The sequence below is a fragment of the Trachemys scripta genome, chromosome 3, assembly GCF_013100865.1.
Source record: "Trachemys scripta elegans isolate TJP31775 chromosome 3, CAS_Tse_1.0, whole genome shotgun sequence".
Lineage (NCBI taxonomy): Eukaryota > Metazoa > Chordata > Testudines > Emydidae > Trachemys > Trachemys scripta.
The window spans coordinates 191,777,187-191,803,117 of NC_048300.1; the positions used below are offsets into that span (position 1 = coordinate 191,777,187).

The following is a 25,931-nucleotide window of genomic DNA, read 5'->3' on the forward strand; positions in this document are numbered from 1 at the left end:
GAAAACCATACCTAGAGGCTAGTTATCAATGGTTCACAGTCAAGCTGGAAGGGCATATTGCAGGGGTCGGCAACCTTCAGCACGCAGCCAGTCAGGGTAATCTGCTGGCGGACCGCAAGACATTTTGTTTACGTTGACTGTTCGCAGGCACGGGGCCCCGCAGCTTTCAGTGGCCACGGTTCACCATTCCTGTAGCTCCCATTTGCTTCCCGCAGGACCCATTGCTGGGAACAGCGAACCAGGGCCACTGGGGGCCATGCCTGTGGAAAGTCAACATAAACAAAATGTCTCACGGTCCACCAGCGGATTACCTTGATGGACACAAATCTGACATCAGGAATCATAACACTCAAAAACCAGTAGGAGAACACTAACCTGTCTGGTCATTCAATGACAGACCTGCAGGTGGCTATTTTGCAACAGAAAAGCTTCAAAAACAGACTCCAATGAGAAACTGCTGAGCTAGAACTGATATGCAAACTAGATACAATCAACTTAGGCTTGAACAGGGACTGGGAATGGCTGAGCCATTACAAACATTGAATCTATCTCCCCTTGTAAGTATTCTCACACTTCTTATCAAACTGTCTGTACTGGGCTAGCTTGATTATCACTTCAAAAGTTTTTTTCTCTTACTTAATTGGCCTCTCAGAGTTGGTAAGACAACTCCCATCTTTTCATGCTCTCTGTATGTGTATATATATCTCCCCAATATATGTTCCATTCTATGCATCCGAAGAAGTGGGCTGTAGCCCACGAAAGCTTATGCTCAAATAAATTTTTTAGTCTCTAATGTGCCACAAGTACTCCTGTTCCTTGATGGGCTGCGTGCCGAAGGTTGCCAACCCCATGCATATTGAGCGGGGGCCCGCAGGGGATTGTCGTGGGTCTGGTTCTTTTCAATATCTTCAGATATGATCTGGGTAGTGGCATAAAGAGTACACTTACAAAGTTTGTGGAAGATACCAAGCTGGGAGGGGTTGCAAGCACTTTGTGTGGGTCCAGGCGGCAGTCCCTGGACCCCTGGTGGGCAGGGCTGAGCGGCAGCCCCTGGCCTGGATCCCCACCATGCGGGGCCGAGTGGCAGACCCAGGGCCGGCTCTGGCTTTTTGGCCGCCCCAAGCAAAACAAAAAACAAAACAAAAAACAGGGCGGCCAGAATGGCAAAGCAAAAAAAAAAAAAAAACCTGCGGCGCGTCCGGAGCCAGGGTGCAGGGGGACTCCCGGCGCTGCAGATGTGCCCCGGCTAGCGGGGGAGGTGGAGGGGGCAGGAGGGAGAGAGAGAGAAGCGGGGCAGTCAGGGCTTCAGCGGGGCGTTGCCACGCAGCCCCGCCGCCTGCCGGGAGGGCTCTGCGCTGCTCCAGTCGGCAGGGAGGGAAGAATGAGGACTGCCCTGCCGGGCTTGCTGCAGGGCGCTCCTGTCCTCTGCATCGCCGCCCCCTACGGGGCAGCCGGAGCGGAACACCACCATCAAAAAAACCCCCAAAACGGCCGCCTCCTACAAGCTGCCGCCCCAAGCACCAGCTTGCTTGGCTGGTGCCTGGAGCCGGCCCTGGGCAGACCCTAACCCCAGTCGCGCAGTGCTGGCAGCAGACCCCGACCCCACACAAGAGATGGGCAGCAGCCCTGACCCCAGACCCTGACCCCTGTCATGTTAATGATTAAATGGTTAACCGATATAATTTTAATAGTTTAAACGGCTGTTTTTTTAAACAATATTTACATCCCTAACGTATAGTAATTTCAGTAAATTTCAGTAAAAGAATGTTACGGTTACACACACAAGCACTCAAAAGCTAAGACATACTAGAATTAAACTTGCCTGTGCAACCTTAATCCAGCCATTAATTCACACTGTGCAGATGCATTATGACACAGTCTTTAACTACATGATGACATACTATTATTTCCACAGGACCCCTGCCTCATTCAGTGCCAAGGATGGTTGCTGCTCACTGAATGAGCAGCTATGCAATATTTTGCTTTATCCACTTTGTTCAATGTGTGGCCCCAGGCCTTATTTATTGTGCACTATGCAAACCCTGCTCTGAACACAGAATAATTTATATATGTGTGTGTGCCCTGTACGCACACATACACACACACACACACACACACACTCTTGGTATATAAGGTATATTACTATTGTGCTTTCTCTGTCTTCCATGTATCTATTAGCTATCATCTCCCACTCTCCTTGGTGAATCAGGAAGCAGCAGAATGAATTGACCCTAAAAAAGTAGTCACATTGAAACCACATAAAGAAACGAGATAAATTATTTTAAAAAAGACTTGGCAGTATGATAAACAGTTCTGCTGTTGTAACCCACACACCTTCTGGGTGTGGGGTTCTGTCCCATCTAGTGGCACTGAGACCACTGAGTTTGCTACAGCCTTAGCTAAGAGCCAGTTGGCTTTTAGTTCATGCGGTAGAGGCTCATGCACAAAGCTCCAAAGATCCCCGGTTTCGATGCCAACGACCGGGGTCTGCCAGCATTACACTGTTATGCAGAGCTGTTGCTGCTAGGGTCCCCAAGGCAATCTTTAGCCATTTCCTTGTGGGTTGTGAACAGGGAGTCCCAATCTCTGTTGCCCAAAGCTTTGCGAAGCAGGGAGAACTGTGGGTCTGGCATTCCAGTGCTGTTGGCCATGTGTTGGTGTATGCTGTCAAGTCTGCCTTAGAGATCTCTGAATCTCATTTGTTTCTGCAGGACACAGGTGTGGAAGAAAATTTCCCCCCTTGTGTGGAAAAATACACAATCTCTCATTATCCCAACCCCATTATCCCTGTCTGTGCTGGTGTGTACTGTCTAGACTCTAATGAGGGACAGACAGAGGGGATATTACATGTCCCAACAGGAAATATCTGATTTAATTTTACAGGTTAGCCAGGGCCTTATTATATCACAAGTGTCAAAGCCACAAGTGATGCCATAAAGCCCAAGACTGATGGGGAGTAATAAATAACACTACAGAGGAACCCAAGTAGTGAAGGACAAATACTTTCCTCAAGGTTGGTGGTGTTAGTTTATCCCACTGGTGAATGTGTGTCCCAGGTCCCCCTCTGTAGGATCAGGCCCTAAATTAGGGCCTGTCCCTGAAGACCCTTGTTATTGGGTCTTACTATTGAGTTCCACTGATGTCAATGAGATTGCTTATGGGGGTTAATACTGCTCCCAGTAGTAAGTGTTTGCAGGAATGAGCTTTTAGACATAACCCTGAGAGGAAAATCTTACAGACTTTAAAAGAAAAGAAAATACTTTCTATATGTGTTCTGAGTCACCCTGTAGAATTTAGTGAATCATCCTATAGAATGTAATAGTGAATTAAATCCTTGATCTATAGGCTGGTTTAAAAAAAAAAAAACAGTAACACACACCTATAGAAAGGATCTCATTTTATATAAAATTGTATGGGTTTTTAGAGTAATTTCTATATAATCCTATTGCATTTTTATAGATTCTTACTAGTTAAAGCCCTCTTGCTTTCTTCAGGTTCTACAGGGCTTACACAGTGAGGGATGACAATACAGAAACACAATGGGGAGAGAATATGGGAGATACAGAAATGTAACATCATCGAATATGTTTTACACTTAAATACACATCCTCAGAGATCCTCTTTGTTTTCGTTGCTGGTGGGTTATTTCAATGAAATATTATAATGGGCAACCTGTGCTGCCCCAGGAGCACCCAGCCAAAGGAACTGTGATGCAGTTATTATTTCTTCTCTGCTCTACGGGGGAATAATCTGTGTCAGACCTTTACAAGGCACACATTACACCTTTCCCGCCCCGGCTCAGCTCCACGGGCTAGTGTTTGGACAGAAGAACATCCAAGGTTCCGTTCCCCTCTGCCTGCGTGTGTGTGTGCGTGTGTGTGTGTGGCGGGGCAGAGTGGGACTAGTAGCCATGCAGGGCCTGCCCTCCCTTCACAGGCAGACAGGTGGTGTGGGTGGCATGCACATGGCAGTAACGGATGGGCTCTGTCTATTGCAGCCCCAGCTAAAGACCTCTCAAGCTATAGCAGCTCACTCATTTAACTCTGGAGACCCCTGGTTCAGTCCTCAGTATGTTGCCCAAGATGGCAGCCATCACGTTTATGAGTGGGTATCCTTCAGACTTGCCTTATGTTGGCTCTGTTCTTTCCATGCTGAGCAAACACAGCTAACTGGTCTCCTCCCAAGGTTATATTCTACTCATAGCAGTCAAGATAAGCATGTGTCTGTGTTTGCATCATTGGAGTCTAAATTTCTAAGTTTTTCAGGACAGAAACCTGTCATTTTTTCATCTATAACACACCATACCCATCTCCGGCACTGTGTGCAGGGGCGGCTCCAGGCACCAGCGCAGCAAGCGCGTGCCTGGGGTGGCAAGCTGCGGGGGGCGGCCTGCCAGTCACTGTAGGGAGGCAGTCAGGCGGCCTTCGGCGGCATGCCTGCAGGAGGTCCGCCAGTTCCGCGGTTTCGGCAGCAATTCGGGCGGCGGGTATGCCGAAGCAGCGGGACCAGCAGATCACCCACAGAAACGCCGCTGAATCCGTGCTTGGGGCGGCAAAAAGCATAGAGCCGGCCCTGACTGTGTGAATACATGAATACCATGCATAGGTTTAATAGATTTTAAGGCCAGAAGGGACCATTATGATCATCTAGTTTGACCTCCTGCAGAACGCAGGCCAGAACATTTCACCTGGCAGCTCCTGCATCCAGCCCAACTGCTTCTGGTTGGACTAGGGCATATTTTTAAGAAAGACATCAAGTCTTGATTTAAGACCTCTGAGTGATGGAGAATTTAATACCTCTCATGGTAAGCTGTTCCAGTGGTTAAATACCCTCATTTAAACTATCAACATCTTACAATAATAAATAATCATAAATGAGCTTTGAAGAATACATACAAGTCACTCGCTTACCCGGCACTGCCCCCTAGTGGCGATGACAAAGCAGACTGTGTCACCATTAAAGTATCAATTGGTAACTCCAGGGCTCGCTGAAGATCTCCAGTCTGCTGAGCGTTGATAACAGTGCTGGCCAAGCTCTTCAACCTGTCTCTCGACAAGGAGGGAACAAGCTTATTTCTGAAAAGGCCTGGTGGCTCTCCAATTTCAATGATCAGCACTCTCAATGGGGTAGCCGCATGAGATGACTGCAGAACCCAAACGCTTGCTGCTCCTGTCTGGGTTTTCTCCCAGCCAGCCCTGCTAGAAAAGGCTGTACAAGGTGTCATGGGAGGGCACTCACGCGTCTTCTTGCCAACATTGTCTGAGATAACCTTTAACGTGCTCTCGCTCCCTGGCGCACTCTGAACTATTCTGACATAGTCCCGTCCAATCTGCAAGAAATCAGCCAGGCGATGGACCACCCTTCTCTGACCCTCCTCTCCAATGGTCTCAGCAATGGTAAAAGCAGTGTGAAGGGAAAAGCTGGTGTATATTTCTATGGGGTCATCTCCATGAAGGAGGATGTAGAGAAGGTTGTTCTCAAAGCTGAAGGAGTGGGCGCCTGCCATGGCCTTAGTTAAGAAAGTGCTGGAAGAAGATGAGGCTAGTGGAATGTAATTCCCGTTCATGAAAACGTGAAGGCTACGGGGTTCATCGTAGAAGATGGCTATGAGAAGTCTGGTAGAATTCTGACCACTGATGAGGCGGAGTCTTAAGCTCGGAGGCGTTAGACCAGTGAAGCAAACCTTAGTCAGCTTGTTGGATGGCAAGACCGAATAGAAAGCTGGTGGATGTTCTGAAGGACAGCAAGATACACGTGAAACTCCACTACTGAAAGCCTCCACAAAACTGCCAGTCACCGATACCACTGGAGACGACCTCCTTCCGTCTGCTTCAGTGTCCAAGCTTTCTAGGATCACGAGTGCGTGGTCTGTGTCTTTGCAGAAGTAGCCTTGCGTAGAGGGCTTGTAGATGCACTTTGTGTCTTCTCTGTAAATGCCTGTTTAACAACAAATAAACAAAGGGATGGGCTGATCTGCCATTTCTACACATCGTGCTGTACCTGCTTATTTGCATGGTACAGCTTTCTGTGTGATGCTGGTACGTGTGATGATGCAAGGATGATGCTATTTCTCTCAGGTGTCCTGGTTCTAAATGTATAGCAGGGCAGCAAACCTTGCCATGAATTTGGTATTCTTTGTGAAGCTTCTTTATGGGGGAGGGATAGCTCAGTGGTTTGAGCATTGGCCTGCTAAACCGAGAGTTGTGAGTTCAATCCTTGAGGGGGGCATTTAGGGATCTGGGGCAAAAACCTGTCAGTGATGGTACTTGGTCCTGCTGTGAAGGCAGGGGACTGGACTTGATGACCTTTCAAGGTCCCTTCCAGCTCTATGAGATAAGTATATCTCCATATAATAATAAAAAGTATTTGACATGAATTACCCCCTTGCTTTCCCCTTCCCAGCAATCCTTTCAACTGAGATGGGTTGTGTCACAAACATAGTCCATAGTAAGGGGCTATGCAATTCCAGGAGTGTCCGAGGGAAGGAACTGTGGTTCCTGTTCCCCCTTTGCTACAGGGAGGTAGTAATTTGGTACTACTGTAAATTATTACTCTCTTCCTCCCTGCTCTTGCAGGAGGTAGCTGTGCATGTTGCCACGTGCTCTGGAGATGGGGGATGCAGTGACCCTTACTGAAGTACGCCTGGATCCAACCCTGTAACCCTGTACTGGGCATAAAGGTGGGAGTCTTCTTCCCCTGGATGCCCCTGTGTGAATGTGCAGTCTGAGCTACAATCTAGCCCACTGTGTTCAGCTTCCTGGCTTCTCAGCAACAGTACAAAGTTGGGGGGAAATAAGATACTATTAAGAAAAAAAGATTGTTAGAGGCATAAAAGAAGAGGCTGAAAAGACTAGGGCAATTTAGTCTTAAATAAGATCTTCATTAAAGTATACAAAGAATGGGACAATGAAACCAATAGAGTGGTCCTCTTCGCCTTCCACCACAGTCTGAGAATAGGCGACACCTGCCGCCAGGACACACAGTCAAATCAAGAAAAGGAAATGGCACTTTGGGGTGCGAACAGTAGCACTCCAAAACTCCCGGCCCCAGGATATCATGAAGTGGGATTACCATATATCTTCATGTAGAAGCCACCCTTGATTCGTTTAGTGGGCTGCTTTAGGCCCTGATGCTGCAAACCCTTACATAAGTCAACGGGACATGACTCAGGTACAGTTATTCAGACGCAGGAGTGTTTTCCGGACTGGGCCCTCGCGGTGCACGCCATAGAGGAAAATGATGAAATTACACAGACATCAGCCTTGATTGAATGTGGTCGGGAGACAAGGTGCAAGTGAGAGTAGAACCAGGCCCTCTGCATGGGAGCAGCTATTTTTAGATATCCATCTACCCTCTTCTTTTCCAGGTTCACCAGCACAGGCACTTTACCAATAATATGTGGGGAGAGGGGGAGAACAAACAGCAGTTTCATGTAGACAGCAGAAATAGAAGAGCTGCACAAAAAAGATTTTTTTTTTTTATCCCAGAGAACAAGGAACATGCCCTGTACAGCGGGCAACCCATAAATCCTGACAGATCTCATCATTCGCTCTCCTGGAAACAGCCGAGTCATCCCCCTCCTCACTGGTGACATTTCACTTGTCTGCAAATAGGCCTTGCTTGTATTTTGTCATCCCCAGGACTTTCCCTTTGCTCTGCTCCTTTCCTTTGCGAGCTGCTCTATGGTGTCTCAGTTGGCTCCCCCCAAACACCCTCCCTCCCTTTCTTCCAAATGGCCTTATCTGCCAGTCACAATTGCTGTGGCCTGCAATTTCGATCACTTTTAAATGAAACCCATGCTGGCCTTGGTAATCATAATGTCATTTACAATTTACCACAAAACACGTTTATTCAGTTAGTAGCACATTGGAGAAAGAGAACTCCATATGAACTCGCTGCTGAGGGCCTAATCTGATTATTTCCTCATGAAAATCCAAGCAGGGGTGCTTGTAAAAGGGGGCTGAAAGGAGAAGGGAAAAGTGAGGCCTGGTCACAGCTGACTCTCATAATCAATGCGAATAGATAAGTGACACAGCGTGTCAAGGGCAGCAGCTAATCCGCCCTGGGGCTTTCCTCTAAAAAAGGCCAGAGTGGACAGGACTTAATAAATACTGAGTGACCACTGAATATTGAACTGACGTGCTATTTAGATTGGAGATGAACAATAACAGTAATAAATTCCAGAAGCCCCTCCTTTTAAATGGCTGATATTAGATAAAGTGTGTGTGTGTGTGTGTGTGTGTGTGTGTGTGTGTGTGTGTGTGTGATATACATAGAGAAGTCTGTGTGTGAGAGAGGGACAGTGGACACGTGTGTTTGTGCGCATGTGTGAAATGCAGAGAAATTGGGGTGTGTGCTTGCGTTGACTATCTATTTACTTTATACTCAGGCAGCAGATTCCCCTTCTGCAGATTCACAAACCATCGAATCCCGTTGCTTATTTTATTTATTTATTTTTTTAAACACTCAGGTTGCTTCCAGGGCTACTGACAAATATTAACTTTGTGTCAATATTTGTCCTTCCTGTCGTGAAATGAGGATTTTCCACCTCATTTCACATTTGAAAAGAAAAATATGCCAAGGGGGTCCTCTTTGCTGAGGAAAGAAAAAAACCCAACATCTCGTATCTGTTATTTAGAAAAATGAATTCAGGAGAGAAGGCTTTTTTTTTTCTTTTTTAAAAAAGAGTATTTTTAAAATAGATGTTTTGACTTGAAGGGACATTGAGTCCTTTGCAGCTCTCCTGTCCTTCCTCCATCTCCCAGTGCCAAAAAAATAAAATATGAAAAAAACCTTCTATATTTAAAATGGAATGAAATACAACAACATTAATGATTTTTCCCTTCGGATTAACACCACCATTTTCTTCAAGAAGTTTTACCCATTTCGTGATATACTTCACAATTCATAGTACAAGGAAAATATAGGAGAATTTTGACCAAAACAAAAAGGTGGCTTCAGGATTTTTTTTTTAAATCAAAATAAAATAAAACTCCTGCAAATTTATTTCCATCTGACTAAATTTGCCCCTTATTATTCTCTAATTTAACTGCAATTATGGCTATGCAAATATAAAAAGGAGTGGGGGATGGGATAGATGCCACACTGCTTAGACATTGTGACTCACTAGCCTTGGGCAGCACAGCACGCATCTTTGCTGAAGAGGAAATATTTCTCAAAACTAGCTGCCCCCTTTTGACCTGCTGATGTCCAGTTTTGAGACAAAAGGCCCAAAGTTAGGACCTTAGAAATGTAACAGGACAGGGAAGTGAAATTAATGGGCGGTTAATATTTTTTGTTGCATAGAAACATCTTTGATAGCCCCCTTTTCTTCATTCTGAATTTTCACTATAAGCAATTTACAAATTTAGATCCTGATCCTTCATTCTGATCCACACAGGCAGACTCTTATGCCTATCCAGAGTCTCACTGAAGCTCATGGCCACGGATCTTGCAAATCCATACGCAGGCAGGTGACTTTACTCATGTGAGTAATCCCATTGGCTTCATGGAGGCACAAGTTAGGCCAATGCTGAGCCCTTTTTGAAAATACCACTGTGTGTGTATGTTTGTGCGCGCGCGCATGAGCATGGGAGTCTGTGTGTGCATAAGCAGGTGTGCTCATGTGAACTTGTGTGTGCCTGTATTTAAATATACTAGAGTGCCTAAATGATTGTACAAGTGTATGTTATTAATGCATAATTGAGGGTGTGAACATGAGTGAATGCATGTAATACACACACAGTCTTGCACACACGCACATACACACACAATTATGTATTAACATAAGTACAAGTATTTATATACTCTCTATGGTATTTATGTGACTCCCAGCACCACAGTATCTGATCACCTCACAAGCTTTTATTGATTTATCCTCACAAAACCCCTGTGAGGTCAGGAAGTTCCATTTATCCCCATTTCACAGAGATTAACTTGCCCAAGATCATACAGAAAGTCTGTGGCAGAGTAGGGAGGTGACCCTTGTTTTCCCAAGACCTAGCCTAATGCCCTTACCACTGGACCACCCTTCATCTCTAGTGAATTAATGAATACAAATATCATAATTGCTTTGGGCTGTTAATACTATATATTTTGTTTTTAAATGGGTGCATGCAATGATTTAGGCACAAACATGATTATGTATATTTTGCATTATTATTTGCATTGTTTATATTATTAATTATGTTTGACAGTAACACCTAGTGTCCTTGAACCCATTGTGCTGGGCATTAAGGATAACAATTAAGGATTAACAATTAAGGATAACAATAAATGTGACCAATAAACCGGCAACAAATTATAAACTTTCCTAGTTCCCAGTAACCCATCCAGATAAATAAATTGCTCCCCACTTTGACCTAATCATACCCTGCCTAACTCACGCTGTCCCAGAAAGCCTGGGAGAAGGGCGAGTCTGGACATTCACACGTTTCAGAAGATGGGGCTTACAAAACAATAACAACAAAGAAATATTGCGAGAACACTGCGGCTGTTCCTTCATGCTACAGGGCTCTTCCCTCATGCCATAGACTGAAATAGCACAGAGGATCTGCATTTCACCTCCATGGCCAGCCCATGGGCTTGAAGAGTAGGTTGGAAGCTCTTTGGGGCAGGGACTATTTTTTTGTTCTATGTGTGTACCGCACCTAGCACAGCTGGGTCCTGGTCCAGGACTGGACTTCCTAGATGCGCCCGTAATACAAACAATAAGAAGTATTCCGTTCCGCCATCCCTGCTTGTTTTGCCACATAAATCTCAAATAGTTGGGCATTCTGTGGGGAGGGGGGAAATTTCACCTGCAAAAAAGATGCTAAAGAGGGAAAAATTCAAACAGAACCATCTTGCTGCCTCAACTATCCTACCTTCGAAAAACAACCCTACCGTGAAAAGAACAGTGCGTTGCTTTTGTCTCTACGAACACCTTTTCCCATTTGGTCTCCCCTCAAGTTATTCCTTCTTTCTCTTTAGCTGTATTTAAAGCCCAGAAGGATTATTTCCCCTCCTCCTCACCGATAACCTTGTCTACTGAGCGTTAGACAAACGGATACCCATGGCTTAATTTAAAGGCAAGGGGCAGCAAACAGCATTCTTTATAAATGCAATTCCAATCTCTGGCTCTCTCGCCAAGGAATGATAAACCCATCACCTCTGCTGGAAAGCAGAGCGGTAATTTCATCAGATGCCAGACCTCAAAATGAATGTGGTTGTGCCATGCACTGCTCTGAGCTGTGGATATAATGAGATTTGAATGGGAAGTCCCGGACACAATAAATCTGTGCCATATGTGACCATTTCCTGTGTCAGTTCCTTTCTCACAAGGAGTGGAGGCTTCCCCCCCTTTGCTTTCCCTTTCATGACCCCACACCAGGACTCTGAAATCTTTCATGGCTGCTTATGGGCCTCAGGCCTTTCCACAGCAGTTGCATAAATAAATGAATTTGACAGAAAACATCATAACAGTTAGTAGTAATGTGTGCTCACCACAAGTGCCTGTACTGCTCACTGGAGAAATGAGAGAGGAAAGGGCTTGTTTTGTTACCACAAAGAAAACTATGTTCTCTGACAAGTGGTGAAAGTATTAGTCAAATAAACGTGAACTCTATTAAGACTATTGTTGCCAGCTTTTATTATGAACTGAAAGGTTCTCAGCTTCTCTCTCTCCCTGCTTGGCCTGCAGTTCTTGCAAAGATAAATTGTCCTTTTCTTTTGCAAAAATAAAGTTTAGAAATAAAATGATCACTCCAAACTAAAATTGGGGGATCATTCCACTTGATTATTATTACTGTTTTCTAATTAGAAGAGTTTCTTGATCATGGGAACTAACTCCAGAGAGTGAATTTCCCAGAAAAGGGCTTTAATATCATGATTTTCCATTAAAGCTGACATACAAGCAAAACCTTTAATACAAGCACCTGCAGTTTTGGGGGATGTCCAGGTTAGAGCTAATTGTTTTTGTGAGATATTTTGAAAAGACATATTCAAAAAATTCCCACCACCTCTTTTGGGTGTTTCGAAATCCAAAAATGTTTCAGTAACCAAATATTGGCTAATTTATCGTTTTCCGCTGGGAAACAGGAATTTTTTTGCCCCAAACAAGAAATTTTTAATTAAAATAAAATATTGAGGCAAAAAGATCGCATCTAGCTCTAGTTCACATGCATAACTGAACTTCCGTTTACAGAGCTGCATTTGTTGGCTTATAATTATTTATTATGGACTCAATTTTCAGAAGTGACTATTAATTCTGGATGTCTTCATTTTTGGGTACCCACTTTAGATATTTTAAAAGGACTAGTTTTCAGGAACTGCTGAGCCCTGCCCATTGAAAATCAGGCCTTTTTAAGGAAGGAGAGGCTCAAGGAAAGAAACAGAGGTACCCACGATCACTAGTCATTTTTCAAATACATTAGGCCTATTTATATTGTAGTAGCTCACGGAGACTCCAATCAGGGATCAGCAGATGTAGATGGAGTAGACGTGTGGTTTGATATTTTTTTTTAAACCTTAAAATGTTTCTCAGTGGCAAATGTTTCTCAGTCGTTTTGTCAAATTTGCTATTTTCCATGGGAAAATGTCAATTTCAACATAATTTTTCAAGATGCCAATCAGGAGAGTCAAAACAAAAAAAATGTCATTTTGAATCAATATTCCGAACCAGAACAACATTTTTTGTTTCAACAAGTCAATTTAAAATAACACTTTTTGCTTCAAAATGTTGATTAAAACCAAACAATATTTCAAAATGTCAAATTGTTTTCCATTTTGACATTTCCAATTCAAACTTTTTCAGAATTTTTCATTTTGTGAAAATTTTCAATATTTCCACTTTTCATTCTGATTCAGTCCGGAAAGTGATTTTGAAATGTGAACATTTCCTGCAAAAGGAAAATTCATTTTTTAAAAATATTTTCACAAACGTGTAATAAAAGTCCTTGCACGGAAGAACTTACAATTATGATTAATGGCATAATGCAATAGGTGAATAAAATGAATAAATGGGAGGGTCTGGAGGAGGCGCAGGAGTGAGAATGAGAAAACAATACTGCAACCAGATTTTCACATAGACTAGCGATGCACCCAATACACCCAATATCAGCTGCCTACGGCCTGTGTCCTTCTCTAATTTCCACCCTCCTGAGCAAAAAGCCATCTGTAGCTAATATGATAAAACTGGGATAAAACAAAAACCAGCCCGAATTTTTGCCCACAAATTTAACTGAGGTTCAGAAAAACCCAAGAAACTTCCACCATGTTGTTTTTCATTCCCATCCAACTTAGAACTTCTTGGTTCTATTCAGGATCAGAAGTGGATGTGCTGAAAATGATGTGAGACAAGCCATTGGCATAAAATTTTCAGCCACCCATCCACGCCTTCCAGATCCTCAACTGGTGTAACTGGCATAGCTTCACTGACTTCAGCGGAGTCATGACGATTTATACCAGCTAAGAATCTGCCTCTAATCCCTTTCTTTCCAAAACAAACACACTTTTTTTTCCTGGTATTTGGCTGTACCAAAGAGAAGGCACATCATGAAAGATGGTTCAAAACCAAAACTGAGTGAAGGTGAAAAAGGGAACAAGAGGGGAACAGTCGGGTGCGATCTTTCTAGTGTGCCCATGCTTCGGTCACCCCGAGCAGAGACCTTTTTGTTCCATTTGACCTCTCAAGAGTGCAACAATAAAAGCTCATGTACAGCTGGCCCTGTTCACACAGTTTGCTGGGCACTAGATACTCATGATGAGGGTGATCTCCAGGCAGCACAGAGACATTTCTCTGCTGGGATGCAGAAGGCAGGCTTGAAAGTAAGCTGGGACTGCTGTGCAGGAGTGTAGCATGCAGCCCTTGAGGTGGAGTTCTGTTCCTCACTGCTCCAGATTCCTGTTCCCTGGTCAAAGGTGTTAACTCTGTGGGTGCTCCAGGGCTGGAGCACCCACAGAAAAAAATGATGGGTGCCAAGCACCCACCGGCAGCCTCCCATCAGCACTTCCCACTTCCTCCCAGCGCCTCCCACAGCTGTTCCGCGGTGTGCAGGAGGCACTGGGGGGAAGGAGGGAGGAGGAGGAGCGAGGGCAAGCGCACTTGGGGGAGGGGGTGGAATGGGGTGGGAAGAGGCTGTGGGGGGGGGGAAGAGGCAGGGTGTGCATAGGGACTTAGGGAAAGGGGTGGAGTGGGGCAGGGCCTGGGGCGGAGCTAGGGGGAGCACCCCCAGGCACATTAGAAAGTCGGCACCTATTTCCTGGTGCCCTGGTGTGAAGGATGCTAGGGGTTTCAGGGTGAACCAGGAGAAGATATTTACATCTAAATCTTAACAGGGCCTTGCCCTACTGGTAACAGAAGTCACCAGCATTGGCAACCTCAAGTGTCTAAAAATCGTGAGTCCGCCCCCCCCCCCTCCGCCAATCATAAGATTGGTTTAACTATAATGAAATTTAACAACAAAATAAAATAAATAAGTGCTCCTTCTGATTTTTGACCCTTGAGGTTACACTCAGGTCACGTTTTCAAGCTTTTCTCTGCAATCAGAAGGCACAATGAAAGCTGAGATTCTCCAATGGCATGCCTCCAGGAACTGGGGCTTTAAGAAACACACCAAAAATTATGAGAGTTGGCCACTCTGAATGAATGTCTCAGACATTCTCTCGCCAGCTGCCTTGTCCCACATCCTTTTCCCTTGCATGGTGAAGTTATACAGAGCACTGTGACTTTAAAGGGACAGTCCCACCAATTAAGGACCCAGCTGTGCAACTCTTGCTCGTCTTGACTAGCACTCACTCACATGAGTCGTCCCAGTGAAGTCAATGGGATGATTCCCATAAGTGCTACTCCATGTGAATATGGAGTGCAGAATCGGGATCTAAGGGGGTTTCAATCATTACAAGTTCAGGCAGCATAAAATGACATCTTGACCTTGCTAGTGACCTTTAGAGCAAAGGGAAGTAGGGATCTTAATTCTCATAACAAGAGGTGGGTCCAGGTTCTGAACACTTCTTGGATTACAGAGAGGAGTTGGAACCTGAGCATGGATCTGATTCAGATACAAAGGACACTGTATAAGAACCTAGTAGGTAAATAGCTAAATCTGTAGAACTATAGAGGTAAAGGATGCTACTGGCATTGGAGGAAGCCGGGGTGCTGGAACAATTTGTATAATAGGGGTGCTGAGAGCCATTCAACCAAACTGTAAACCCTGTCTATGATGTAAGCCCCTCAAGCCAAGGGGTGCAGTCTCACTGCCAGCACCTCTAATTCCAGCACCTATGGGAAGCAGTGGCCTTGGGAAACTCCTGATATAATTTAATAGCATTCTTTGTGTAGTAGGGAAAGTCAGTGAGAAAGAAGCAAAGAGCATATTCAACTGGAAAATATTAAAAAGACCCCTACTCCTGCAGTCTAGCCAGGTGTCTACCTCCATGTCTGAATCTTCCAGTCCAAATAATTTCAGCCAAAGCTGGGTCTCAACCAACCCCCTGGATCTGAAGACCTTCAGCCTCTGGAAAAGTTCAGTCCTGGAACCAGACTTTGCCACTGGCCATTACTGCTGCAATGGGCTGAACCAAAATCCAAGATCCAAACTCTGCTTCCCATTGGCAAACTTTGAGACAGAGCCTGAACCAAACTAGGCAGCTCTTTATATCCATGCAAAACTAACCACATTTGCATGAACTTATCAATAGCAATATTTCTTATGGTTCTTATGTATTGATTGACATGTGTTGACCGCCGCTTCCCGCAGCCCCCATTGGCCTGGAACGGCGAACCGTGGCCAGTGGAAGCTGCAAACGTCTGAACCTGCGGACGCTGCAGGTAAACAAACGGTCCCAGCTGATTTCCCTGATGGGCTGCGTGCCAAAGGTTGCCGATCCCTGATCTAACCGTTAGAAACTTTGCAAGCATTAGAGAGGAAAAAATGCTGGATCTGAGCAGCAGCTCCTGGAAAATCCAAGGGTTTGTTTAATGTTCAGCATGCATCTTCCTAAAATATCAGCATATACAAAATTCACAACACATCCACTTTTTAGGTCCTGCTAGATATATCAGGACCAAAATTCAGTCCTGGTGTAAGCCCAGTGAAGTCCTTGAAGGCTGAACTTGTTCAAACCAGGGCCATAATCCAGCAAACTCTTATGCACATAACGTTATGCACATGAATGCCTGTTGGCAGGATCGGGGCCTAAATAACTTCCAGCATCACTACTGCACATAGCGGATATAATACTTTGCTTAGATAATGGGGCTTGATCCTTCTCCTCTTGAAGTCAACTGAATGACTCCATTGGAGAAGGATTGACCTTACAGTTGTTTGAGGATCTCCAAGCACAATAATAAGATGTCACTTTACATCTTCAAAGCACAATACATATGTTAATTAGTTAAGACTCTTATTATACGAAACAGAGGACATAGGACTAAAAGGGATCTCCTGGGTCATCAAATCCAGTCCCCAGTTATCGCAGACATATAATCAAAGTATGTGAGAATATATATCTGGATTATGGTACCCAATTAATCTGAGGGGCAGAAAGGTTAGTCACACAGAAAGTTTGCAGAAGAGCAGGAGAAATAACTAAAGAATCTTGACCCGCTTGCTCTAACTACTAGATTACACTCCCTTTTAATTTTATTCTAGGCTTACTAGTGGGAAACTTGAAATTTCAGACAACCCATGAAGTTATTTTGGCTAGGGAGAATATATTTAAAACATGTTGGGCCTAATGTTGTCTTTCTACAATTGAGAAGTAATTAGAAAAGACGTGAAATAAATAGAGAAGCAAGAAGCAAAATGAAATATGAAGTGGCTAGAAGTAGCTCATTCTCTAATGTATTTTTTCCAGTTTATTATTGTAAAAGCCCAGAGCAAAAGAATAGCTTTGAAGAGTCTTTTGTTAATAGTGGTAAGGCTGGCTTTTCATTTTTCTTAACTTTTTATTTATTAACTGTGTTGCACAAGGCACCTCCCTAACTGATGGCGAAGTTTGGGTTACACCGGTTTGTTTAGTCTGAAAACACCCCAGCTGCAATGGGAAAGTAGAGTAACCACCCATTGTATGGGGATTGGAGGCTTTCAAAAACAAGGTCCAGTTGTCCTCAAATTTCCCTTGTGATATCTTTGGATGAGTTTTTCCTGAGCATTGGGATTCCCTCCGAGACCTTTTCCACTCGGCTTATCCAGAACACCTTGTCCAATTCTGAGGGTACGTCTATACTTACTTCCTGGTCCGGATGTAAGCGATAGATCTTCTGGGATCGATTTATCGTGTCTTGTCTAGACGCGATAAATCGATCCTGGATCGATCTGGGAAGTGCTTGCCGTCAACGCCGGTACTCCAGCTCGCCAGGAGGAGTACGCAACATCGACGGGGGAGCCTTCCTGCCGCATCTGGACCCGCGGTAAGTTTGAACTAAGGTACTTCGAATTCAGCTACGTTATTAACGTAGCTGAAGTTGCGTACCTTAGTCCGAAGTGGGGGGTTAGTGTGGACCAGGCCTGAGAGAACACTTCATCCAGTTCTTTGGGATCAAAACACTCAATTCGACCCTGGCATAGGAGAGGGTATAGGGCATGCCACACATCAGAAGTTACACAGACAACCTCTTCCTTTATACACATTTACACATCACATTGCATTTCCTATACATTAAATCACATATTTTTGGAATGGCTTGGTCACTCTGCAGGAACCAATCCCCCTGTACAGCATGATCTGCCCGTGTACTGTTCCCGTGGAACCTGACTTTTACATTCTAAGTTTATCTTGTCCGTAGTCCCTGACATCAGGGTGTTGCTGCTTATCTTAGCTAGCACAGACACCCTGACTCCAGCATACTGTTTGTCAAGCCCCTGTTTACCCCTTAACCTTCCATTCATCTTCCCAATTATGCCCACTAAGAAATGAGGCAGATTACGTACGTCAAGCCAGCCCTACACTGAGTTTTTTGGTTAGCTGGTTGAAATGCATCCCTGGGGGAGGGCATATCCTCAGCTAGTGTAAATGGTTGAAGTTACAGCCATTTGCACCAGTTGTGTTTCTGGCCTCATCTGAGGTCATGGTGAGGCAACAGCATCAACACAGTGGGTTATGTACTGCCAGGATTTGATCCTGCAAGGTGCCAAGCAATGCCCAAAGGATGCTGAGAGCGCTCAGCACCTTGGTGGATTTTGCTGCAAGTGAGTGGACATCTAACTTCAGTAGTCCAGCTCAGCCAGGTCGAGGTTCAGTTTCACACCTGCACTCTGGTTGTTAAACACAGGCATTGCCAGACTGGATCAGACCCATAGTTCATCTGTTCTAGCTTCCTGTACCTGACAGTGGCTAGCACCAGCTACTTCAGAGGCAGGTGCAAGGCACCCCCTAGTGCACAGTTCTGGAATAAAATGCCTCTAGGCAAAATTTCCTTCTAATCCCCAATAGTCAGAGATGCCTGAGAATTAATAAGCCTTCAAGAGACTCTTAGTTTTGGGGGATTGTGACATTATGAAAATATGCTAATGTCACTGGAATATGCTTCATGCAAAAGGTCTCTTGTAAGGTATCATTACAAAGCTTATAATCTACTGAGTGTGATCATCCTATTTGTATAAATGTACCACTCTTGTATCTGAAACTACAAATATGAAATATTACTCTGAGGGCCTATTGTAATTATGCAAAGTGTGGGCTATTAAATGGTGGTTTGGAATCTTGATGACTCCCATTAACCAGGACAATTAACTGCAGATGGCTGTATTTTACCTGTAAGTCTTCCTGTATACCTGTGTGCTGGCAAGTGGGTAATGAAGTCTTACAGTGACATGTGATCATGTCACCTGTACTGGAATCCATCTTTAACCTGGTGTCTTTCCATTGAAAAGGAGGGGTGGGAACCCAGAGAGGGACAAAGAATTCCCGCTTTATGCAAAAGATATATAAATGGGTGGAACAGAACAAAGGGAGGCAGCCATCATGAAGAATCCCCTAGCTACCACCTGAGCTGAAACAAAGGCTGTACCAGGGGAAAGGACTGTGCCCAGACTAGGAAGGCATCCAGTCTGTGAAAGAAACTTATTGAAACATCTCTCAGAGTGAGATTTTATTTGTACTCAATTGTATTACTGTATTAGGCTTAGATTTGTGAGTTTTATTTTATTTCACTTGGTAATTCACTTTGTTCTGTCTGTTACTACTTGGAACCACTTAAATCCTACTTTCTGTATTTAATAAAATCACTTTTTACTTATTAATTAACCCAGAGTATGTATTAATACCTGGGGGGGGGGGGGGGGCAAACAGCTGTGCATATCTCTCTATCAATGTTATAGAGGGCGAACAATTTATAAGTTTACCTTGTATAAGCTTTATACAGGGTAAAATGGATTTATTTGGGTTTTAGACTCCATTGGGAGTTGAGCATCTGAGTGTTAAAGACAAGACCACTTCTGTAAGCTGCTTTCAGTTAAGTCTGCAGCTTTGGGGCAGGTAATTCAGACGCTGGGTCTGTGTTGGAGCAGACGGGTGTGTCTGGCTCAGCAAGACAGGGTGCTGGGCTCCCGAGCTGGCAGGGAAAGCAGGAGCAGAAATAGTCTTGGCACATCAGGTGGCAGCTCCCAAGGGGGGTTCTGTGATCTAACCCATCACAGGGATATTTTAGTATTTACTATAACTCTAGACATTGTTAACCAAATAAATGCCCACTCCCTTTTTGAACCATGTTAAGCCCTTCATTTCAAGGATAACTTGTGGCAATGAGTTCCACATGCACGCCGGAGTAGGCAGATTAGTATGTTTTTTAAAGTATTTTAGTGGCGTTAGTACTAATGGAAGGGAAGTGTCAGGTTGACAGCTCAGGAGACTGAAAGTCAACAGACAGAGCAGTGGAAGGTTGCCTCATGCTGCCTGGTTCCTTTGTCTTGACTATATCCTGCAGCACTGCCATCACGTATAAGAGGCTATTACAGGATCCATGCGCCCTCTGAGAAAAGTGTGCCAATTAATGCCAGCTTTGATAGTGTTTTTCTGATATGGACACCAGAATAAAATCATTTATTATATTATAAGGAATGGCCAGCATAGATTTGTCAAGAACAAGTCATGCCAAACCAACCTAATTTCCCTCTTTGATGGGGTTACTGGCCTACCAAATGGGGGGAACCGATAGACTGATATATTTTGATTTTCAGTAAGGCTTCTGACACAATCCCACCTGACATTCCCATAAACAAACTAGAGAAATGTGATCAAAGTGAAATAGCTATAAGATGGGGGAACAACAGGTTGAAAGACTGTAGTTATCAGTAATTCACTGTTAGATTGGAAAGGCATATGTAAAGTAGGGTCCCACAGAGATAAGTCCTTGGTCCAGTACTGTTCAATATTTTCCTTAATGACCTAGAGAATGGAGTAAATACACTTATAAAGTGTGCAGAGGACTCCAAGCTGGGAGGGGTTGCAAGCACTCTGGAGCTTAGAGTTCAAAACAACCTTCACAAATTGGAGAAATGATCTAAAATCAACAAAATGAAAGTCAACAAAGACCAGGGCAAAGTACTTCTTTTAGGAAGGAAAAAAACAAACGTACAACTACAAAATGGGGAATAACTGGCTAGGCAGTAGTAATGCCATGAGGGCAGGGGACTGAACTCGATGACTTCTCGAGGTCCCTTCCAGTCCTAGAATCTATGAATCTATGAATGCTGAAAAGGAACTGGGGATTATAATTGATCATAAATTGAATATGAGTCAACGGTGTGATGCAGTTGTGAAAAAGGCTAATATTATTCTTGAATATTGCATGGAGGACGCAGGAGGTAATTATCCTGCTCTACTTGGCCCTGTAGAGGCCTCAACTGGAGTACTGTGTCCAATTCTGGGCACCATACTTTAGAGACAGTCCAGAGGAAAGCAACAAATGCTAGAAGGTTTAGAAAAACTCACCTTGGAGGAAAGGTTACAAAAACTGGGCATGTGTAGTCTTTTGGAAAGACTGATAACGAGTTTTCAAATGTGTGAAGGGTTGTTATAAAAAGGCAGGGACTAACTGTTTTCCATGTCCACTGAAAGTAGGACAACAAATAATGGTCTTACTGTGCAGCAAAGGAGATTTAGGTGAGATATTAAGAAAAAACTTTCGAACTATAAGGGTAGTTGGGCTCTGGAATAGGCTTCCAAGGGAATCCTCATCACTGGAGGATTTTAAAAACAGGTTGCACTTGATGACTTCTTGAGGTCCCATCCAGCCCTACATTTCTATGATTCTATGTATCCTGTGTATTCCAATAGTATTTGGGAGCACCATTTTGGTAGGCACTGTCCAGACACCTAGTCGAAGCTGATATGGACCAATAGTATCTAGATATGCTAAAATTTTGCATTCTCCCATCCAGATATCTTTGTGGGTTCCAGATCTATCATGTCTGGACTTTAGAGAAAATTCTGGCTACTGCATTTACTAGTGGATCCCATGGGAAGAGCTTTCAGGCTTCAACCAAACCCTCTTCCCAAGAGGGAGCGGGTATCAGCTCAACCACATGTTTTCAGGTGTTCGAAAAGAACTTGCATTCACTCACGTTTTATTTTTCCCCAAGGCTGGAGGAGAGTTAATGCTTTCGGCAGAGCTGCATCCTGTACCCGCAATATCCCAGCAGAAGGATGTAACATGGAAAGGAGCCCAGTTCTGCCAGAAGACATTGGGAGTGGAGGAACATGTGGGAATCTTTCCATTTCTCTCACTCAGTATGGCCTGAATGGAACAAGCACGCAGACACAGAGGCCTCAGAAGTAGGTATGTGAATTTAATAAAGCTCTCTGGAAGGGGAAGGAGGTGGAGAAAGAAAAATCACAGAGACAAGAGAGACAGAGATAGGAAGCAAGGAAAAGAAAGACTATTACAGTGGATCAGTGAACGCTGCATCCTCCCAGGGTCAGCTGGGCACAATTGGGATATTTATTTAAAAGGTGGGAGAGCGAATTCTTAGGGAAGGAATAGAATTTGAGGCAAAGAACATTACTTTTAGTAGACATTCACTAGCACAAGGCTTGTGATGTAACAATGCCTTTGAAAAGAAAAGGGAAATTGAAAATATAGTTAATTAATTGGGACAAAATACAAATATAAAGCAGCTTGATTCCATTCTCCTTTCTACTAATGTCAATCGGAAGTGAATCTCTCACACTTATACCCAGTGTAAAACCAGTGTGAGAACTGAATCAGACCCAAGTTTTTAAAAAACAAATCCTTCTCTGTGTAACTATGAACTCCATAGAGGATGGAGCTAGGCTGTTGACAGTGGTGGCAGATGACAGAACAAGAAGCAGTGGTCTCAAGTTGCAGTGGGGGAAGTCTAGGCTGGATATTAGGAAAAACTATTTCACTCTGTTGAGATGAGTTCCTGTCTGCATCCTGTAAAACTTGCCCATGCCTCTTCTTTTGTCATTCAGTGTTGCACGCATTCTAAAACAATATGCATTTCCTCACCTTTTGGGGGCGAAGCCAGACTTTGAGGCACCTGCTCCCCTACTTGGTGTAAACTTTGCTTGTGCCAATCAGAAACGAACACAAACAGGTTTTGGGCCCCGTCCCCTATGACACTTCTATGATGTCATTCAATTTCCTGGTGCAAGTGCTGGAGGAACCAAATAGGGGCAAAGCTTTTCTTGACCTGCTACTCACAAACAGAGAAGAATTAGTAGGGGAAGCAAAAGTGGATGGGAACCTGGGAGGCAGTGACCATGAGATGGTCGAGTTCAGGATCCTGACACAGGGAAGAAAGGAGAGCAGCAGAATACGGACCCTGGACTTCAGAAAAGCAGACTTTGACTCCCTCAGGGAACAGATGGGCAGGATCCCCTGGGAGAATAACATGAAGGACAAAGGGGTCCAGGAGAGCTGGCTGTATTTTAAAGAATCCTTATTGAGGTTGCAGGAACAAACCATCCCGATGTGTAGAAAGAATAGTAAATATGGCAGGCGACCAGCTTGGCTAAACAGTGAAATCCTTGCTGATCTTAAACGCAAAAAAGAAGCTTACAAGAAGTGGAAGATTGGACAATTGACCAGGGAGGAGTATAAAAATATTGCTCAGGCGTGCAGTAGTGAAATCAGGAAGGCCAAATCACACTTGGAGTTGCAGTTAGCAAGAGATGTTAAGAGTAACAAGAAGGGTTTCTTCAGGTATGTTAGCAACAAGAAGAAAATCAAGGAAAGTGTGGGCCCCTTACTGAATGAGGGAGGCAACCTAGTGACCGAGGATGTGGAAAAAGCTAATGTACTCAATGATTTTTTGCCTCTGTCTTCACGAACAAGGTCAGCTCCCAGACTGCTGCACTGGGCAGTACAGCATGGGGAGAAGGTGACCAGCCCTCTGTGGAGAAAGAAGTGATTCGGGACTATTTAGAAAAACAGGACGTGCACAAGTCCATGGGGCCGGATGCGCTGCATCCGAGGGTGCTAAAAGAGTTGGCGGGTGAGATTGCAGAGCCATTAGCCATTATTTTTGAAAACTCATGGCGATCGGGGGAGGTCCCAGATGACTGGAAAAAGGCTAATGTAGTGCCCATCTTTAAAAAAGGGAAGAAGGAGGATCCGGGGAACTACAGGCCAGTCAGCCTCACCTCAGTCCCTGGAAAAATCATGGAGCAGGTCCTCAAGGAATCAATTATGAAACATTTAGAGGAGAGGAAAGTGATCAGGAACAGTCAGCATGGATTCACGAAGGGGAAGTCATGCCTGACTAACCTAATTGCCTTCTATGATGAGATAACTGGGTCTGTGGATGAGGGGAAAGCAGTGGATGTGTTATTCCTTGATTTTAGCAAAGCTTTTGATACGGTCTCCCACAGTATTCTTGCCGCCAAGTTAAAGAAGTATGGGCTGGATGAATGGACTGTAAGGTGGATAGAAAGCTGGCTAGATCGTCGGGCTCAACGGGTAGTGATCAATGGCTCCATGTCTAGTTGGCAGCCGGTTTCAAGCGGAGTGCCCCAAGGGTCGGTCCTGGGGCCGGTTTTGTTTAATATCTTTATTAATGATCTGGAGGATGGTGTGGACTGCACTCTCAGCAAGTTTGCAGATGACACTAAACTAGGAGGTGTGGTAGATACACTAGAGGGTAGGGATCGGATACAGAGGGACCTAGACAAATTAGAAGATTGGGCTGAAAAAAAACTGATGAGGTTCAACAAGGACAAGTGCAGAGTCCTGCACTTAGGACGGAAGAATCCCATGCACTGCTACAGACTAGGGACCGAATGGCTAGGTAGCAGTTCTGCAGAAAAGGACCTAGGGGTCACAGTGGACGAGAAGCTGGATATGAGTCAACAGTGTGCTCTTGTTGCCAAGAAGGCTAACGGCATTTTGGGCTGTATAAGTAGGGGCATTGCCAGCAGATCGAGGGACGTGATCGTTCCCCTTTATTCGACATTGGTGAGGCCTCATCTGGAATACTGTGTCCAGTTTTGGGCCCCACACTACAAGAAGGATGTGGAAAAATTGGAAAGAGTCCAGCGGAAGGCAACAAAAATGATTAGGGGTCTGGAGCACATGACTTATGAGGAGAGGCTGAGGGAACTGGGATTGTTTAGTCTCCAGAAGAGAAGAATGAGGGGGGATTTGATAGCAGCCTTCAACTACCTGAAGGGGGGTTCCAAAGAGGATGGAGCTCGGCTGTTCTCAGTGGTGGCAGACGACAGAACAAGGAGCAATGGTCTCAAGTTGCAGTGGGGGAGGTCCAGGTTGGATATCAGGAAAAACTATTTCACTAGGAGGGTGGTGAAACACTGGAATGCGTTACCTAGGGAGGTGGTGGAGTCTCCTTCCTTGGAGGTTTTTAAGGCCTGGCTTGACAAAGCCCTGGCTGGGATGATTTAGCTGGGAATTGGTCCTGCTTTGAGCAGGGGGTTGGACTAGATGACCTCTTGAGGTCCCTTCCAACTCTGATATTCTATGATTCTATGATTCTATGATGTCATAGTTGGTACTTTATGGGCTGCCTGCCATGTGCAGGCAGGGAGAGGAGAAAGAAAAACGAATCCTGTGTATCCTGTGTACACCCGTAACCGAGCCTGATCACCTCGAAGCCTCTCTCTCAGCTCACGTGTTTCAAACAGAGTTTCTACGTTTGCCAGTCGTTATGCATTGGTTTGTATTTGTAAGTATCAGTTATTACTAAATGCTGCATCTTTGTTTATAAATATTGCTAGTAGATATTTTAGTCATTGTGTGTTTTAAGTTTCATTAACTCTATTAGCTAATCAAACGCTGCTCCCTTACCCCTTGTAATTATCCCCAATAAAACTTTAAATTGATTAATTTTAGTTGTTTGTGTGTGTGTGTGTCTGCAGTTTGCATCGTGACCCATACTCTCCTTGCATCCCTTACCAATATAGTCTATTGCCACGTGCAGCCTGGTAAATAACAGGCCTGCATTATCTTTTGCCCCTGCGTGCCCATGGCAATCCACATCTCTAGGAGGGTGGTAAAGCACTGGAATAGGTTATCTAGGGAGGTGGTGGAATCTCCAGCCATACAGATTTTTAAGGCCCAGCTTGACAAAGCCCTGGCTGGGATGATTTAGCTGGTGTTGGTCCTACTTTGAGCAGGGGGTTGGACTAGATCTCCTGAAGTCTCTTCCAACCCTAACATTCTATGAGTCTATGATTATTAAACTGAAGGATTTTTACGTCTCCAGTAGTCTTCAGCATTTCTGCAGCATCTTTACCATTTTCACTTGGACAATACAATTAGGCTGGGGGCTTGATGTTTTTCCCCACTGAAGTCAATTAAAGGAGAGGATTGGGCGTATCTGACAAGATTCCCAGTCCGATCTTTATTTATTGCAGTCCTGCTGATTAAAATGCTGATGAAGTTGTTCTGAGTTTTCCTTTACATTTTATACTAAACGTATTGATGCATTTTGCGCAATGTGTAATTGCTGCTATTACACGTGCACCTAGAG

The 25,931-nt window shown here is 44.4% G+C and overlaps 1 protein-coding gene across 1 annotated transcript in view; it reads right to left on the minus strand.

The window, feature by feature from the left end:
• The window catches only part of PKHD1 (PKHD1 ciliary IPT domain containing fibrocystin/polyductin), a 309,667-nt gene that overhangs the window by 30,859 nt on the left and 252,877 nt on the right, over positions 1–25,931 (minus strand). Inside the window, exon 54 of the mRNA XM_034766923.1 lies at positions 4,911–5,937. Coding sequence (XP_034622814.1) covers positions 4,911–5,937 — 1,027 coding nt within the window. The remainder of the gene's footprint in view (positions 1–4,910; positions 5,938–25,931) is intronic.